The sequence below is a fragment of the Ursus americanus genome, chromosome 9, assembly GCF_024610735.1.
Source record: "Ursus americanus isolate L20-20 chromosome 9, mUrsAme1.1.p, whole genome shotgun sequence".
Lineage (NCBI taxonomy): Eukaryota > Metazoa > Chordata > Mammalia > Carnivora > Ursidae > Ursus > Ursus americanus.
In genome coordinates this window covers 73,577,682-73,594,687 of record NC_142135.1, presented here as the reverse complement: position 1 = coordinate 73,594,687, position 17,006 = coordinate 73,577,682, and the positions used below count along the sequence as shown (strand labels likewise).

The 17,006-nt window shown below is 38.2% G+C and overlaps 1 protein-coding gene across 1 annotated transcript in view; it reads right to left on the bottom strand.

Moving 5' to 3' along the window:
- TCEA1 (transcription elongation factor A1) overlaps positions 1-6,768 on the bottom strand; it is a 39,222-nt gene extending 32,454 nt beyond the window's left edge. The window contains exon 1 of the mRNA XM_045789088.2: positions 6,510-6,768. Within this exon, the coding sequence (XP_045645044.1) occupies positions 6,510-6,572 (63 nt within the window). The 5' untranslated portion in view covers positions 6,573-6,768. The remainder of the gene's footprint in view (positions 1-6,509) is intronic.
- Between the last annotated feature and the right edge of the window lie 10,238 nt (positions 6,769-17,006).

The window sequence follows — 17,006 nt, the reverse complement described above, 5'->3', positions numbered from 1 at the left end:
TAATATTCATGGGATGGAACTATGACCTTTCTCATAATGCACTATGCTCTAGCCAAATAGGATGAATATTTCAATTAAAGTTCTTTAAGAAATAAACAACTATGATGATCTGAACGGGCAAAAAGGCAAAAACAGATGATTATATATTAATTCAGTGACAAAAGCTTCTTTGAATATTACTATGTGCCAAGCGCTATGTTAAATACTTTATATATTTATATATAAATATAAATATAAATACTATATATACTTTATATATATTATATATATTATAATATATATATATAATTTCATCTTCACAATAAACCCTGTAGAAGCAGGTAACCTTTTATCCCCATTTTACAGAAGAGGAATTGAAAACCCAGATAATTTAGGAAACGTGCACAGTCATATGATTACTACTAACTAAAAAGGGTGAGACCTACCCAGTTCTGTCAAATTATACTTATGCTTCTCAACAAATACTCGTTAACTGTGTACAAAACTCTGAGGATACAGCAATGAGCAAAACAGAAATCCTTTCTGACTTCAGGGAATTTAAAATTAACATAAATCTTTGAGCATCTACTTCAAACCCTTAATTATACAAAGAAAACTCAGAAAAGGAAAGTGACTTGGCCAACTGATAGGTGATGTAAAAGGACAAGAACTATAATCTCCTGACCTTCACACCACTGTTCGTTCCATTTCATAGGTCCATTGGTAGCAGTTCTGCTCCATGAACTGGGGTGAATAGCACTGCCAAACAAGAAACTATATTCTATCCTTCCCCAATCATCACCTGCATCTAAAGGTCAAGTCTATTAGATTGCAGCATCTCCTACAGATCATGATGCAAGAGAAAGAAAGATTCTACCTTATCTTCCAGAGTCAAATTTAGTTCATATTACTGGCTGAATAATAAACAACAGCTATCACAGGACTTTATTACATGGCTGGTACTGTCATCAGAAACAAGTACTTTTACAAAATATGATATTCAAATTTGTACTGAGCACCCAGTATACACAAGCTTGTATAGGATACAAACATCCTTCTCAAGGAGATGTGAGGAGGAGGAAGCAACACAGAATATACAATGAAGAACATGGGCTATATATATAACAGATCTAAATTCAAATCCATGGACTGCCATTTCCTAATTATAAGATCTTGGGAATGTTATTTGTCCTTTTCAAGCTTCAGCTTCTTTCTATGTAGGAGAGCATAATACACTGACCTAAAACAGTTAAAATGGTCAAATGGAGTAATATAACACTGTGAAGTATTGAAATAAGAGTGCCTGACACATAGGAGATGGTTGATAAGGGGATACAAAGAAATTTAAAAAATGTATCTACTTCCAGCATAACAATATTCTCAAAGAGCCATAAGCCAGCATTTTAAGTAAGCATTATTTAAGCTCAGCCAGCTCAACCACCACTAAGAATTATGAGATTCCAAGGTTTAAACGATTAAGGTGCTATTTATTTTTTTCAAAAGGAAACACTGGGGCACCTGTGTGGCTCAGTCGGTTAAGCAACTGCCTTTGGCTCAGGTGATGATCGAGTCTCAGGATCGAATCCCACATCTGCTTCTCCCTCTGACCCTCCCCCTTCTCGTACCCTCTCTCTCAAATAAATGAAATCTTAAAAAAGAAAAAAAAATGGAGTGGTGCCTGGGTAGCTCACTCGGTTATGCAGCTGCCTTTGGCTCAGGTCATGATCCCAGAGTCCTGGGATCAAGCCCCATGTTGGGCTCCCTGCTCAGTGGGGAGCCTGCCTCTCCCTCTCTATCTGCTTGTCCCTCCCCTTGCTTGTGTCAAATAAATTAATAAAATCTTAAAAAAAAAAAACAAGGAAACACTGTAAACATTTTCATTATGGCTCAGCAACATCACTATATACTAGGAATTATAATTTTACTATGTCATCTCAAATTTGTAGTTATACTCAACCAAAAGCACAAGCAACAAAAGAAAAAACACATAAATCTGACTTCATAAAAAATGAAAGTTCTTTAACTTCAAAAGACAGTTATCAAGAGAGTGAAAAGATAACCCACAGAATGGGAGACAATACACACAAATCCTGTCTCTGATAAGAGTCTAGTATCCAGAATACAAAGAATTCTTACAATTCAATAATACAAATACTCAGTTAAAAAATGGGCAAAGCAGGGCGCCTGGGTAGCGCAGTCGTTAAGCGTCTGCCTTCGGCTCAGGGTGTGATCCCAGCGTTCTGGGATCGAGTCCCACATGGGGCTCCTCCACTGGGAGCCTGCTTCTTCCTCTCCCACTCCCCTGCTGTGTTCCCTCTCTCGCTGGCTGTCTCTCTGTCACATAAATAAATAAAATCTTTAAAAAAAAAAAATGGGCAAAGGATCTGAACAAATATTTCTCCAAAGATACAGAAATAGCCAGCAAACAATGAAAAATGTTCATCATCAGTCATCAGAGAAATGCAAATCAAAATCACAATGAGATACCTCTTCATATCCACTACGATGGCTATAATCAAAAAAGATATAATAACAAGTGTTGATGAAGACGTGGTAAAATTGGAACCCTCAACCATTGCTGGTAAGAATGTAAAATGGTGCAGCAACTTTGGAAAACAGTTTGGCAACTTCTCAAAAAGTTAAACATAGTTATCATATGACCTAGCAATTCTACTCCTAGGTATATACCCAAGAGAAAAAAAAAAAAAACACTATCTATATGTCCAAACACCTGCACAAGAACATTCTTAGCAGCATTATCCATAATAACCAAAAAAGTGGCTAACAGCCCAAAATGTCCATCAAATGATGAATAAACAAAAATGAAGTATATCTACCAGTACAGTAGTGCTATTCAGTAATACAAAGGAATGAAGTACTGATACCTGCTATAACATAGATGAATCCTGAAAACACTAAGTAAAAGAGGCCCATCACAAAAGACCACATAATTTATGATTCCATTTATATAAACATGTGTTGTATAATTCCATTTATATGAAATGTCCCGAATAGCAAGTCCACAGAGACAGAAAACAGATGGGGGGGAAGGGGGATGTAGATATATGGTGACTACTTAATGGGTACAGGTTTCTTTTTTTGGAGTGATGAAAGTGCTCTTAAATTAGATAGTGTGGTGACAGCTGTACAAATCTGTGAATATACTAAAAACCACTGAATCGTACACTTTAAAAGGGAGAATTGTATTACATATTTCAATAAGGCTGTTACAAAAAAATTGTGTAGTCATTCTAAATTTCATTTTACACTAATTAATCTAACCCTGATAGGAAAACCAAAGTTTTCTTCTTCAACCCGGGTATAACACTTAGAAATTTATACATTCCAAGTATCCCAGTTCCTAGGATATTCTTACATCTAATTTCAATTTCTTACTCAACAATTTAATTCTATTCAGCCCTGAGTCTTCAATGAAGAAATAATAAACAAAGCTCAACACCAATGACAAAATCTATGAATTTGAAAATTCTAAGTTACCTCACTCCTTCTAGAGTCATGTAATAAAGGTTTTTTATCCCTTACCATATCTTAGGGACTGCCAAGATTTTTAATTCATTTAATCTTTACTATGTTATCTCCAATTTACCACCAAAAATGCCCCCAAAAACAAAAAAACAAAAACCTAAAATGGTTTTAGTAGAGATGTTAAGGAACCTAAGATCACACTGCTAAAGTTCAGAGGAACCAAGATTTGAACCCAGATTAGGAGTCAGACTTGCTTGTTGACATCAAGTCAAAATGACATTTAAAAAAAAAAGTTAAAATGACATAAAAAAAACAGCTAATACCTGTAAATTTGGAACTAACTTAGGTGGTTCATCAAGGTCTCAGAGTGTACACTTGCAAAATTGCTAATACAGTTCAAGATTAAGTATATACATGGTACAACATTCTGGATAGTACTAGGGTCAGGATATTAAGTGGATATTTAGGGAAACCTGCCTTCCCCAGAAGAGCAAATACTCTTATTTCCTGATCTTATATTCACCTAGCTGTACCCACGCAAGGTTCAAAAAGAGGGTCTTTTAGAGAGACACTGCACCTTAGGAAAGTAGTACTGACTTTGGGCAAAACAGATTTAGATTCATGTCTTCATCCACTCACTTTCTAGCTAATTTGGCTTAGGACAATTCACTTAACTTTCCAAATAGTTTCCTTATTTTTAGAATGGGGATATTACTTATCACGCAAAACTGTCCCAGGAATAAGTACTTAGCCGAATGCCTGGCTCAGAGTAATAGTTCAATAAATGAAAGCTATTTTTATTAGTACTTAAATGTTACACCTACGCTTTATTAAATAATATATCCAATAACAGCACTTAAACTTGCCAATTCAAGAGGAAAACTATTTTTCAAGCAAAATTTACTTCTTTGTAGTATAAAAATATTTTAAAAAGCTGACAAAAGAAAATCTGGAAACCAAACACACACACAGACACACACACACACACACACACACACACACACGGAGAAACAAATCTACCATAATCCTACAACCCCCAGAACAACTTCTTTAAATTACTGACCTCTAAAAAAAACTATCTGTGGGTTGATGTGCTTTGGAGGGCAAAGAGGGAGAGTCATTCAGACCACTTCCCTTTCTCTTTATTTCATTTGCCAATTTGAATTTCTGTAAGATATACAGGAAAAGGGAGAAGAAAAAAACATAAAAGAGCCAATCAATTTTATCTTTCTTTTTGAGGGGCAAGTTTCCATATTGGTCAAGTTCTGAACTATCAGAAAAATGAGATTTGAGGAGTATCTGTGGAGTTCATCCTCATTGTCCCCCAGACTCATCATAATTCCTTTATATCTTGAGAACTGCAGATAAATACAAAATAGTCTTCTCCATACTTATCCACTAAGGAATTACTCATTTTTAGGAAAAACCTATTACAAGGAAAGGAAACAAACATCTAATGCATTACATGATTAATGGATACACATTATAGCCTGAGGTAGAGAAAATAAATCACCCAACAAAAGGCCTTTTTCCCTCAGAGCTTCTACTGTGCAAATCTAGGGATCTTGAGGTAAAGAAAAAAAAAAACTTTCCAGTTTAAACAAAATAACAGAAATGTTCAGCCTATCAAAAAATCAGATCTCATCACTTGCATGGGGCTGTATCAATGAGAAAAATAAATGGCAAAGGTAATGTCTGGAGCAGAAAACAAACAGGAAATACTTTAAAAGGCCAAAACTGCAAATACAGATTAACAGGGTATGAAATTACATGCTAGGCACCGCACCTGTTAAAGAAAAGAGGAACAGACTCTGTACAAAGTCTTAAGAACTCACGGTTTAACACTATTTTCTGCTCTGGAATGCTGTCCAGTAGAAATCCTGGGTCCTGGCTTAATCCAAATTGCACAGTACTTAATTTAAGTGGGTAAACTACTTAATTTCTCTGTTTCTTATTCTGCAAAATGGGTACACCATAATAGTTGTGAGTCCCAAAAGAATTTTGCACAAATGCTTTTTAACTCTAAAGTGCTGTATAAATCAGAGCATCCCTTTTCTCCTTCACATTAGTTTGACATAGAATTTATTTCATAGATAGAAATAAGTTATTTCAGGTACACTGATACTGAAAATGTACTGAGCAGGGTGGAACAAATTCAGGTGAAGACAATCATGGAGCTGCAGTTGAAAACAGTTGACTCTGAATCAGAGGACTGAAAGCACACACTGGTGGACAAAAATGCAGAAATTGCAAGACTTCATACAAACCACAAAGAAAACATGTTCATATAAACACTTAATCAATAACAAGGTAATGCCACTGGTATTAACTGTAAACTACTTAAGAGTACCCAGCAATGACATCTGGCCAAATGCATCTACCAGCACATCTTAGTTGTGCGTTTTAATCAGAGTTCTTTACATACTACCACCTGACAATATCCACTTTTTAAAAAACGTTTAGCAACTTGCCAAGTACACTAGCATACTCTACCTTTTTAATTGCCAAACAAACCTGTAGCGTAGGCGAGATAAATCAAGCGAATGTTCAGGATTCTTCAAAAAAAAAAAAAATCCCAAAATTTAACTTATCAGCTTGATGTCTAAAACATATCACAAACCTCCACGTGATACTATTTCTAGTTGTTAACCAGCGATCATGGAAAAGAGAACGAATTCTTTCAAACTGTGAAGGGCTTTCTACACTCTTCAATTCTTAAACTAAACTGAAAAGGTAATTAGCGAGTAAATCTACTCTGCATATTTAAAATAAGAGAATGTCCCGATTAGTTTTAGTACGCTGTACTAACGACGAGAGACTTGGAAACACAAGAACGGGTGCCAAAGCCGGCGGCCCCGGGGCCGCGCTACCTCCTCCCGGACGCCCTCCCCAGGACGCGGACACGGTCCACGCCGGCTTCCCGCGCGGGGAGGGCCGGCGTGGGTGGTCCGGGCGCTCCAGAGGGCCCGGCCCGAAGCCCGCCACGTCCGGCCCCGGGCAGCCGTCCGGCCTCCCTCCCGGCCCGCGTTGCCTGCCGCGCTCACCGCGTTCTTCTTCTGCACCATCTTGTCCATCTTCTTGGCAATGCGAACCACCTCGTCCTCCATGGCTCCCGCAGGTCTTCCCCGCGCCCAGCCCGTTTGCGTCGGGAAGAGGGCGAAACTGGAGCTGAGGAGACGCCAAGACGAGAGCCTAGGCGCTGGGCAAGCCCACCACAGCAGGCCCGGGCCTAGGCCCTTCCTCACAAACCAAGCCCGCGGCGGCGGCGGCGGCGGCGGCGGCTGGGACAGCGACTCCGCCCCCCCAGGCAGCGCCAATCGAGCTCCGCGCGCACCGTGCAGGCACTGCCAATAGACAGCGGATCTCTGGGAAACCGCGCGCCAAGGCGCCCGCCAGACGGGCGTCGACCGAAGCTGTCAATGAAATGACACGCAAACTGGGCGGCAGGGCTTCCCGCCAGGCCGTTGTAAAAGTCTGTAGGAGGCGGGGCCGAGTTTTGCCGCGCGTGCGCCTCCGGCCTAGTCTCCGCCCAGGATGAGCTTTGGATCCACGGAGACCCACCGAGCTCTGAACCGAGGCGGTTTTGGAGAGTGAAATGTTGGTGGTTTTTTAAGGCACTCAGAGGGCGACTGGATGGCTCAGGCGGTTCAGCGTCCACCCTCGGCTCAGGTCGTGATCTCCGGGCCCTCGGATTGAGCCCCACATCGGGTTCTCAGCCCAGTGGGGAGTCTGCTTCTTCCTTCCAGTCTACCTCTGTGCGCTGGCGCTTGCTCGCTCGCTCTCTCTCGCTCAAATTTAAAAAATAAATAAAGGCAGTCAGAACCCAAGCCTTTTTTTCCGTGAGAGGCTACCGTGAAAACCAGCACCCCGCCCCAATCTCCCTAAAATCACCCCCTAGGTCAAATCGTTTGTAAGCTCCTCAAAAACCGAGACCCAGTCAGGTTTGTTTCCTGAATGTCTGAACACAGTATTTGACTACAGTTGACTAACAGTTGAGAGAAATTCTCTCAACAGAGAAATAAGCATCTAAGCTGCTTCTGAAGATCAGTGAGGAAGTTGACATCCTTAATTTGAGGGTTATGACTGAACCAATGTAGAAAACTGAAATAGCTGTGTTCTTAATGGTGGAGAGTATAGTCTCCTTCAAAGGGTCGTTGCCCAGTTACAACTTTTACTACCAACTCATGCTATTTGCAGACATAAACCCACACCAAATTTAGCTTATCATTATTCAAAATTCATCAGCTAATAATGCTTGTTCTATATTACGATGACAGATTTTTCCTACTTCTAGTCAGTTATTTGGGAGGAAGAGAAATTTTGTCCTTTCCCCTTCTCTTTATTTCATGTACTTTTTTCCGTTTTTAAGTTATCTTTTTATTATTGATTCCCAACATACAGTGAGACTATATGATTGGGAAGTAACTGGTTCTAGGGTAGTTGTTGAGATTTATTTTGTCAATTTTTATAAATATACTAGTGTCCTGAAAAAGAATTTGTATGCTAGGGGCATCTGGGTGTGTCAGTCCACTGAGCTTCTGACTCCCGGTTTCTGCTGAGATCATTATCTCAGGGGTCCCTGGCTGAAGCCCCTCATGACTCTGGGTTGGGCGGGGAGTCCGCTTGGGATTCTTTCTCTTCCTCTCTCTCCGTCCATCCCCCATCCGACCCCCCTCATGCTTGCTCTCTCTCAAATAAATAAATAAATCTTAAAAAAAAAAAAAAAAGCATTTGTATTCTATAATAGCAGATAGGAGGTTCCATATAGGCTCATTAGCCACAAATTAATTTATTGTTCAAATCCTTATACCTCACTTTGTTGCGTTCTATTAATGCTCATGTAAAGAATCTTCCTTTATGCTTATGGATTTATACATTTACTCTAATAATTATCATTTTTGTTTTTTCCCCCCAAAGAATCAGTTTGTTTTGTTTGTTTTAGAGAGAGAGTGCATGAGCAGGGGAGGGGCAGGGAGAGAGAGAAAGTGAGCGAGAATCTTAAACAGGCTCCATACTCAGGGCTCCATCTCAGGACCCTGAAATCATAACCTGAGTCAGTATCAAGAGTCAGTCACTTAACCCGCTGAGCCACCCAGGCGCCCCTGTTCGGTTTGTTTTTGTTTTTTGTTTTGTTTTGTTTTTTTACTGTGGTAAAATACGCATAATGTTATCCAATGACAAAACTAAAACAATTTAGTAACGAGTTTGGTATTTTCTCCTAGTGAATACAATCCATGGATCCAAGGTCTCACACGCATCAGAGCACCCATCACAAGGGATTTGGGGCAAGAGCGAGATTTATAGAAGATTGTTGTGTGTAATGTTTCCCTGACAGGTGTTTCCCTTTAGTGCAGGCTTAGATTTGTGACTTAGACTGAGCCACAGGGGCAGCCTCCATTTGTGGGCCGCAATATACAAATAACTTTATCAACATAAAATTTACCATTTTAATTTAAAATGTGCAGTTCAGTACCCTTTAGTGCAATCACAATGTTACCCAACCATCACCTTTAGTTCCAAAAAGATTTCCAAAGATTTCATCACCTCAAAAAGACACCGTGTACCCTTTAAGCAGTCATTCCTGATTCCCCAGCCCCCAAGTCTTGGAAATCACTAATCTGCTTTCTTTCTCTATGGACTTGAATATTCTATCCTTTCATACAAGTGGAATCATACAATATGTGACCCCTTCTTTCACTTAGCATAATGTTTACCTATGGTGTAGCATGTATCACTATTTCATTCCATTTTATGGCTGAATAATATCATATTATATGGCTATACCACATTTTTTATTCATTAATTGATGTACATGTGCATTGTTTCAACTTACCTTTCACTATTTCCCAATTTCACTCTTGCAAATAGCTCCATTATGAATATTCACATACGAAGTTTTGTGTAAACACCTGTTTTGAATTCTTTTCAGTATGTACTTAGGAGTGGGTTGTTAGGTCTTAGGGTAATTATTTAATTTTGAGAAATTGCCATCTGTTTTTCACAGCCGTTACACCATTTTACATTCCCACCGGAAATGTACTAGGGTTCCAATTTGTCCACATCCACACTTGTTTTTCATGTTTTTACTTGTTATACATTTTTTAAAAGATTATATTTATCCATTTGAGAGAGAGAGAGAGAGCGCGCATGCTGACTCTTGATATTCGCTCTCAGCGGGGAGGAACAGAGAGAGAGGGAGAAGCAGAGTCACTGCGGGGCAGGGAGCTGGTTGCGGGGCTCCATCCCAGGACCCCAGGATCATAACTAGAACCAAAGGCAGACACTCAACTGACTGAGCCACCCCGGCGCCCCTGTTATTTTTATACATGTTTTTTATTTTAACCATCCTAGTGGGTGTGAAATGGATTTTGTTTTATTTTTTTAATTTTCAAATTTTAAAAATAAAGTATTTTTTATTTGAGAGAGGACAGCATGCTCCTGCACAAGCAAGGGGAGGAGCAGAGGGGGAGGGAGAGGGAGAGACAGAATCTCAAGCCCCAATGAGCACAGAACCCAAGGAGGGGCTCAATCTCACAACCCTGAGATCAGGACCTGAGCCTAAGCCAAGACTCAAGCTAATCAACTGACTGAGCCACCCAAGCACCCCATGAAGTGGATTTTAATTTGCACTCCCCTAATGACTAACTGCTAAGCATATTATAATGTGCTTGGTGGCCATTTGTACATCTGGAGAAATGTCTATTCAAGTTCTTTGCCCAATTTTTAATCAGGTTGTCTTTTGTTTTTGAAGAATTTTTTATATTTTCCAGACACTATACTCATCAGATATGATTTGCAAATATTGTTTCCCATTCTGTAGTTTCTCTTGATAGTGATTTTTGATGCCCAACCTATTAGACTTCATTGAAGACATTTATCTGTCTTCCTTTGTTGCTTGTACTTTTATCGTCATACCTAAGAAACCACTGGCAAATCCAAGATCATGAAGATTGCCATTGCCATTTTAACAAGATTAAGTATTCCAGTTCATAAAAATGGAATGTCTTGGGGCACCTGGTTGGCTCAGTTGATGAAGCATGCGACTCTTGATCTCAGGGTTTTGAGTTCAGGCTCCATGTTGGTTGTAGAAATTACCCAAAAATAAAAAAATTTAAAAATCTTTAAAAGAATGGAATCTCTTTCCTAAATTAGATCTACATTATTTTCTTTTCACAATATTTTGTAGTTTTTAGTGTACAAATCTTTTACCTTGGTTAAATTTATTCCTAGATATTTTATTCTTTTGAATGCTATCGAAAATGGAATTGTTTTCTTAATTTCCTTTTCAAGTTGTTCATTGCTAGTGTTTACAAATACAACATATTTTTTGTATGTTGATTTTGTATCCTGCAAATTCACTGAGTTTATTAGCTCTATTTTTTTTAATTCTTTAGGATTTTCTACATAGTAAGATTATTTCATCTGGGAAAGACTTTTACTTCTTCCTTTCCAATTTTCATGCTTTTTCCTCTTTCTTTCTTTCTTTCTTTCTTTCTTTCTTTCTTTCTTTCTTTCTTTCTTTCTTTCTTTCTTTCTTTCTCTTTTTAGTAAGCTCCACCCCAACATGGGGCTTGAACTCATGACCCTGAGATCAAAAGTTGCATGCTCTACTGACTGAGCCAGCCCCGTACCACTACTTCTTTTTCTTGCTTAGTTCCTCTGACAGAGCTTCCAATACAATGTTGAATAGAATAGTGAAAGCAGAAATCATTCTCTTGTTTCTGATCTTAGAAGGAAAGCTTTCAGTCTTTCAGTATTGAGTATGATGTTAGCTGTGGGGTTTTCATAGATGATTTTTATCGTGTTGAGGAACTTTCCTTATTCCTAGTTTTTTGAGCATTTCTATCCTGAATAGTTATTAAATTTTGTCAAAGGTTTTTTGGTGTCAATTGACATGATCACGTCAAAATTTTCCCTCATTGTATTAACATAGTGGTTTACATTGCATGATTTGCTTATGGTGAACCATTCTTGAATTCCTGACATAAATCTCATTTGGTCATGGAGTGTAATCCTTAAACCCTTTCCTGAAGCCCCTCAATAAAATAAAAGATAAAAAGTTAACTTAATCCCCAGAGTAACCACTAAGAAAATAACTTAAAATATGCAAAAAAGGAAGTGAAAATGGAGTAATTCAACTACAGTGAATTTTCGTTTCAATTACTATTCTTTCAGCTCCAGATATCTATTTTGGTTAACTTTTTATAATTTTTATCTCTTTATTGTTAATACTCTCTATTGATATTGAGATATTGTTCTGATTTCTTTTTTTAAGTTTTTTAATTCTTGTTAAATTATTATTAAATTCGATTATTCATAAATTGAATAATTTAACCCTCTAAAGATAATTATTAGTAAGTACATACTTCTGCCATTTTGCTACTTTTTTCCTGTATCTTATAACTTTATTGTTCCTCCGTTTCTCCTTTCCAGCCTTCTTTTGTGATTGATTTCTTCCAGTATATCATTTTTACTCTGTTCTCATTTCCTTTACAGCTTCCGGGAAGAGTCAAAGGGCTAAGAGGAAAATGAGATCCTATATACTCAGCCCAGCCAGGATCTGCCCAGCTTCATAATATCTGAAAGTACAAGTAACATTTTTAAATTATAGCATTCTCGTTTTAATAATCCAAAATCAGCTTCAGTAGTATACAAATGCTTTGCTCCTATTGAGCTCCACCCTTCCCCATTTATACAGCTGTCACAAATTAAATCTTTACCAAATGCATGGCCAGTAACTAGATTTATATTTTTTTGAAGATTTTATTTATTTGTTTGTTTGTTTCTTTGTTTATCTATTTATTTGACACAGAGAGAGAGAGAGAGCACAAGCAAGGGGAGAGGCAAAGGGAGAAGCAGACTCTCCGCTGAGCAGGGAGCCTGATGCACCCAGGGCTCATTCCCAGGACCCTGGGATCATGACGTGAGCCAAAGGCAGACACTGAAACAACTGAGTCACCCAGGCACCCCAATAACCTAGATTTATAATTAATGTTTTATACATTTGTCTTTTAAATGAGGTAGAAAACAAAGAGAAGTCACAAGCCCAAAATAGAATAATACAGGCGTTTATATTAACCTACATAAGTACCTTTACTGCTGTCCTTTATTTCTTCATATGTCTTCAAGTTACTAACATCCTATCATTTTAGCCTGAAGGAGTTCCTTTAGCATTTCTTTAATGGCAGGTATTGAACTCCCTTAGCTTTTGTTTATGTGAATGTCTTAATTTTTCCATTTTTGAGGAATGGTTTTGCCAGATATAGAATTGTTCATCATTTTTTTTTTCTTTCAATACTTTAAATATAACATCCTACTGCTTTCTGGCCTCCATAATTTGTGCTGAGAAATTGGCTGTTTATTATATGGAGGAAACTTGGACATTACGAGTTCCTTGATTCTTGATGCATTCAAAATTCAGTCTTTTGACAGTTTGATTTCAGTTGGCTGAGTGTGTCTATCTTTTGAGTTTATTCTACTTGGAGTTCATTAAGTTTGTTGGACATGAAGATTCATATATTCCATTAAATTTGGTGGGTGTCAGGGTTGAAAGAAGTGGCCATTCACTCCTTCCCATATTCTTTCTGACTCTCTTTTCGCCTTCTAGGACTCCCATTATGTGTACACTTGATGGTTTTCCACAAATTACTTAGGCTTTCTTTATTTGTCTTCGTTTTTTTTTCCTGCTCCTGAGACTGGCTAATTTCAATTGTCCTAAATTCAAGTCTGCTGATTCCTCTGACTGTCCCAATTTGCTGTAGATTTCCTCTACTGAATTTTCATTTCAATTATTGTTCTTTCGGCTCCAGATATCTATTTGGTAGCTTTTTGTAATTTTTATTTTTTTTTTAAGATTTTATTTATTTATTTGACACAGAATGAGAGAGAGAAGAGATCACAAGCACACAAGCAGGGGGAATGGCGAAGGCAGAGGGAGAAGCAGGTTCCCGGCTGAGCAGGGAGCCCGATGTGGGGTGCCATCCCAGGACGCTGGGATCATAACCTGAGCCAAAGGCAGACACTCAATCGTCTGAGCCACACGGGCGCCCCATTAATTTTTATTTCTGTATTGTTGACACTCTCTACTGATATTAAGGTATTGTTCTCCTGGTTTCCTTTTTCTCAATTTAAATTCAATTTGATTAACATATAGTGTATTATTAGTTTCAGAGGTAGAATTTAGTGATTCATCAGTTGCATGTAACACCCAGTGCTCATTCTATCACGTGCTTTCCTTAATGCCCATCACCCAGTTATCCCATTCTCCTCACCTACCTCCCCTCCAGCAACCCTGTTTCTTTTCTATAGTTAAGAGTCTCTTATGGCTTGTCTCCTCTCTGTTTTCATCTTATTTTATTTTTCCTTCCCTTCCCCTATGTTCATCTGTTTTATTTCTCAAATTCTACATATGAGTGAAGTCATATATTTCTCTTTCTCTGACTTATTTTACTTAGCAAATACCCTCTAGTTCCATCCACATATTTGCAAATGGCAAGATTTCATTCTTTTGGATGGCTGAGTAATATTCCATTATATATATATACCACATCTTCTTTATCCATTCATCTGTCGATGGACATCTGGGCTCTTCCCATAATTTGGCTATTGTGGACATTGCTGCTATAAACATTGGGCTGCATGTGTTCCTTCATCACTATGTTTTTATCCTTTGGATAAATACCCAGTAGTGCAATTGCTGGGTCATGGGGTAGCTCTATTTTATACTTTTTCAGGAACCTCCATACTGATTCCCAGAGTGGCTGTACAAGTTTGCATTCCTACCAACAGTGTAAGAGGGTTCCCATTTCCCCACATCCTTGACAACATCTGTTGTTTCCTGACTTGTTAATTTTAGCCATTCTGACTGGAGTGAGGTGGTATCTCATTGTGGTTTTCATTTGTATTTCCCTGAATCCCAGTGATGTGGAGCATTTTTTCATGTGTCTGTTGGCCATTTGGATGTCCTCTTTGCAGAAATATCTGTTCATGTCTTCTGCCCATTTCTTGATTGGATTATTTGGCTTTTGGGTGTTGAGTTTGACAAGTTCTTTATAGATTTTGGATACTAGCCCTTTATCTGATATGTAATTTGCAAGTATCTCCTCCCATTTTGTGAGTTACCTTTTAGTTTTGTTGACTATTTCCTTTGCTGTGGAAAAGCTGTTTGTCCTGATGAAGTCCCAATAGTTCATTTTTGCTTTTGTTTCCCTTGCCTTTGGAGACATGTCTAGCAAGAAGTTGCTGCAGCAGAGGTCAAAGAGGTTCCTGCCTATGTTCTCCTCTAGGAGTTTGATGGATTCCTGTCTCACATTTAGGTTTTTCATCCATTTTGAGTTTATTTTTGTGTGTAGTACAAAAAGTTGGTCCAGTTTCATTCTTCTGCTTGTGGCTGTCCAATTTTCCCAACACCATTTGTTGAAGAGACCATCTTTTTCCATTGGTTATTCTTTCTTGCTTTGTCAAAGATTAGTCGACCATAGAGTGGAGGGTCCATTTCTGGGTTCTCTATTCTGTTCCATTGATCTATGTGTCTGTTTTTATAGCAGTACTATACTGTTTTGATGATTACAGTTTTGTAATACGATTGAAGTTCAGAATTGTGATGCCTCCACATTTGTTTTTCTTTTTCAACATCCCTCTGGCTATTCGGGGTCCTTTGTGGTTCCATACAAATTTTATAATTGTTTGTTCTAGTTCTGTGAAAAATGCTGATGGTATTTTTATAGGGATTGCATTGAATGTGAAGATTGCTTTGGGTAGAATAGACACTTTAACAATATTTGTTCTTCCAATCTGTGAGCATGGGATGTTTTTCCATTTCTTTGTGTCTTCTTCAATTTCTTTCATAGGTGTACTATATTTTTCAGAGTACAGATCATTTATGTCTTTGGTTAGGTTTATTCCTAGATACCTTATGGTTTGGGGGCAATTATAAATGGGATTGATTCCTTGATTTGGCTTTCTTCTGCCTTATTGTTAGTGTATAGAAATGCAACTGACTAATGTGCATTGATTTTATATCCAGCAACTTTGCTGAATTCTTGCATCAGTTGTAGCAATTTTTGGGTGGAGTCTTTTGAGTTTCCTACATAGAGTATCATGTCATCTGCAAAGAGTGAAAGTTTGACTTCTTCTTTGCCAATTTGGATGCCTTTTATTTCTTTTTGTTGTATGATTGCTGAGGCTAGGACTTCCGGTACTATGTTGAACAACAGTGGTGAGAGTGGACATCCCTGCCATGTTCTTGACCTTAGAGTAAAAGTTCTCAGTTTTTCACCATTGAGGATGATATTCACTGTGGTCTTTTCTTATATGGCTTTTATGATATTGAGGTATTTTTCTTCTATTCCTACACTGCAGAGAGTTTTTTTTTCAAGAAAGGATGCTGTATTTTGTCAAATTCTTTTTCTGCATCCACTGAGAGGATCATATGATTCTTCTCCTTTCTTTTATTAATGTGGTGTACCACATTGATTGACTTGTGGATGTTGAACCTCCCTTGCAGCTCAGGAATAAATCCCACTTGGTCGTGGTGAATAATCCTTTTAAGGTACTGTTGGGTCCTATTAGATAGTATCTTGGTGAGAATTTTTACATATATGTTCATCAGGGATATTGGCCTGTAATTCTCCATTTTGGTGGGGTCTTTGTCTGGTTTTGGGATCAAGGTTATGCTGGCCTCATAGGATGAGTTTGGAAGTTTTCCTTCCATTTCTAATTTTTGAAACAGTTTCAGAAGAATACATATTAATTCTTCTTTAAATGTTTGGTAGAATTCCGCTGGGAGGCCATCTGGCTCTGGACTCTTGTTCATTAGGAGATTTTTTTTCTTAAAGGTTTCTTTTAGTTATTTATTTGAGAGAGAGAGAGACAGAGAGCACAAGCGGGACAAGAAGCAGAGGGAGAGGGAGAAGCAAACACCTTGCTCAGCAGGGAGCCTGAAGTAAGGCTCAATCCCAGGACCCTGAGATCATGATGTGAGCCAAGGGCGGATGCTTAACCAACTGAGCCACCCAGGTGCCCCCGTTGGGAGATTTTTGATTACTACTTCAATTTCTTTGCTGGTAATGGATACATTCAGGTTTTCTATTTCTTCCCGTTTCAGTTTTGGTAATTTATATGTTTCTAGGAATTTATCCATTTGTTCCAGAAAGATTATATGTCTAATTTGTTAGCATGTAATTGCTCATAATATTCTCATAATTTTTTTTTTATTTCGTCAGTGTTGCTTGTGAGCTCTGCTCTTTCACTTATGATTTTATTTATTTGGGTCCTTTCTCTTTCTCTCTCTCTTTTGATATGTGTCGCTAGGGGCTTATTGATCTTATTAATACTTTTAAAGAACCAGTTCCTAGTTTCATTGATCTGTTCTCCTCTTATCATTGATTTCTGATCTAATCTTTATTATTTTTCTTGTCTTGCTGGATTTAGGCTTTATTTGCTGTCCTTTTTCCAGCTCCTGCAGGTGTAAGGTTAAGATGTGTATTGAGACTTTTCTGGTTTCTTGAAAAAGGCCTGTATTGCCATATACTTCCCTCTTA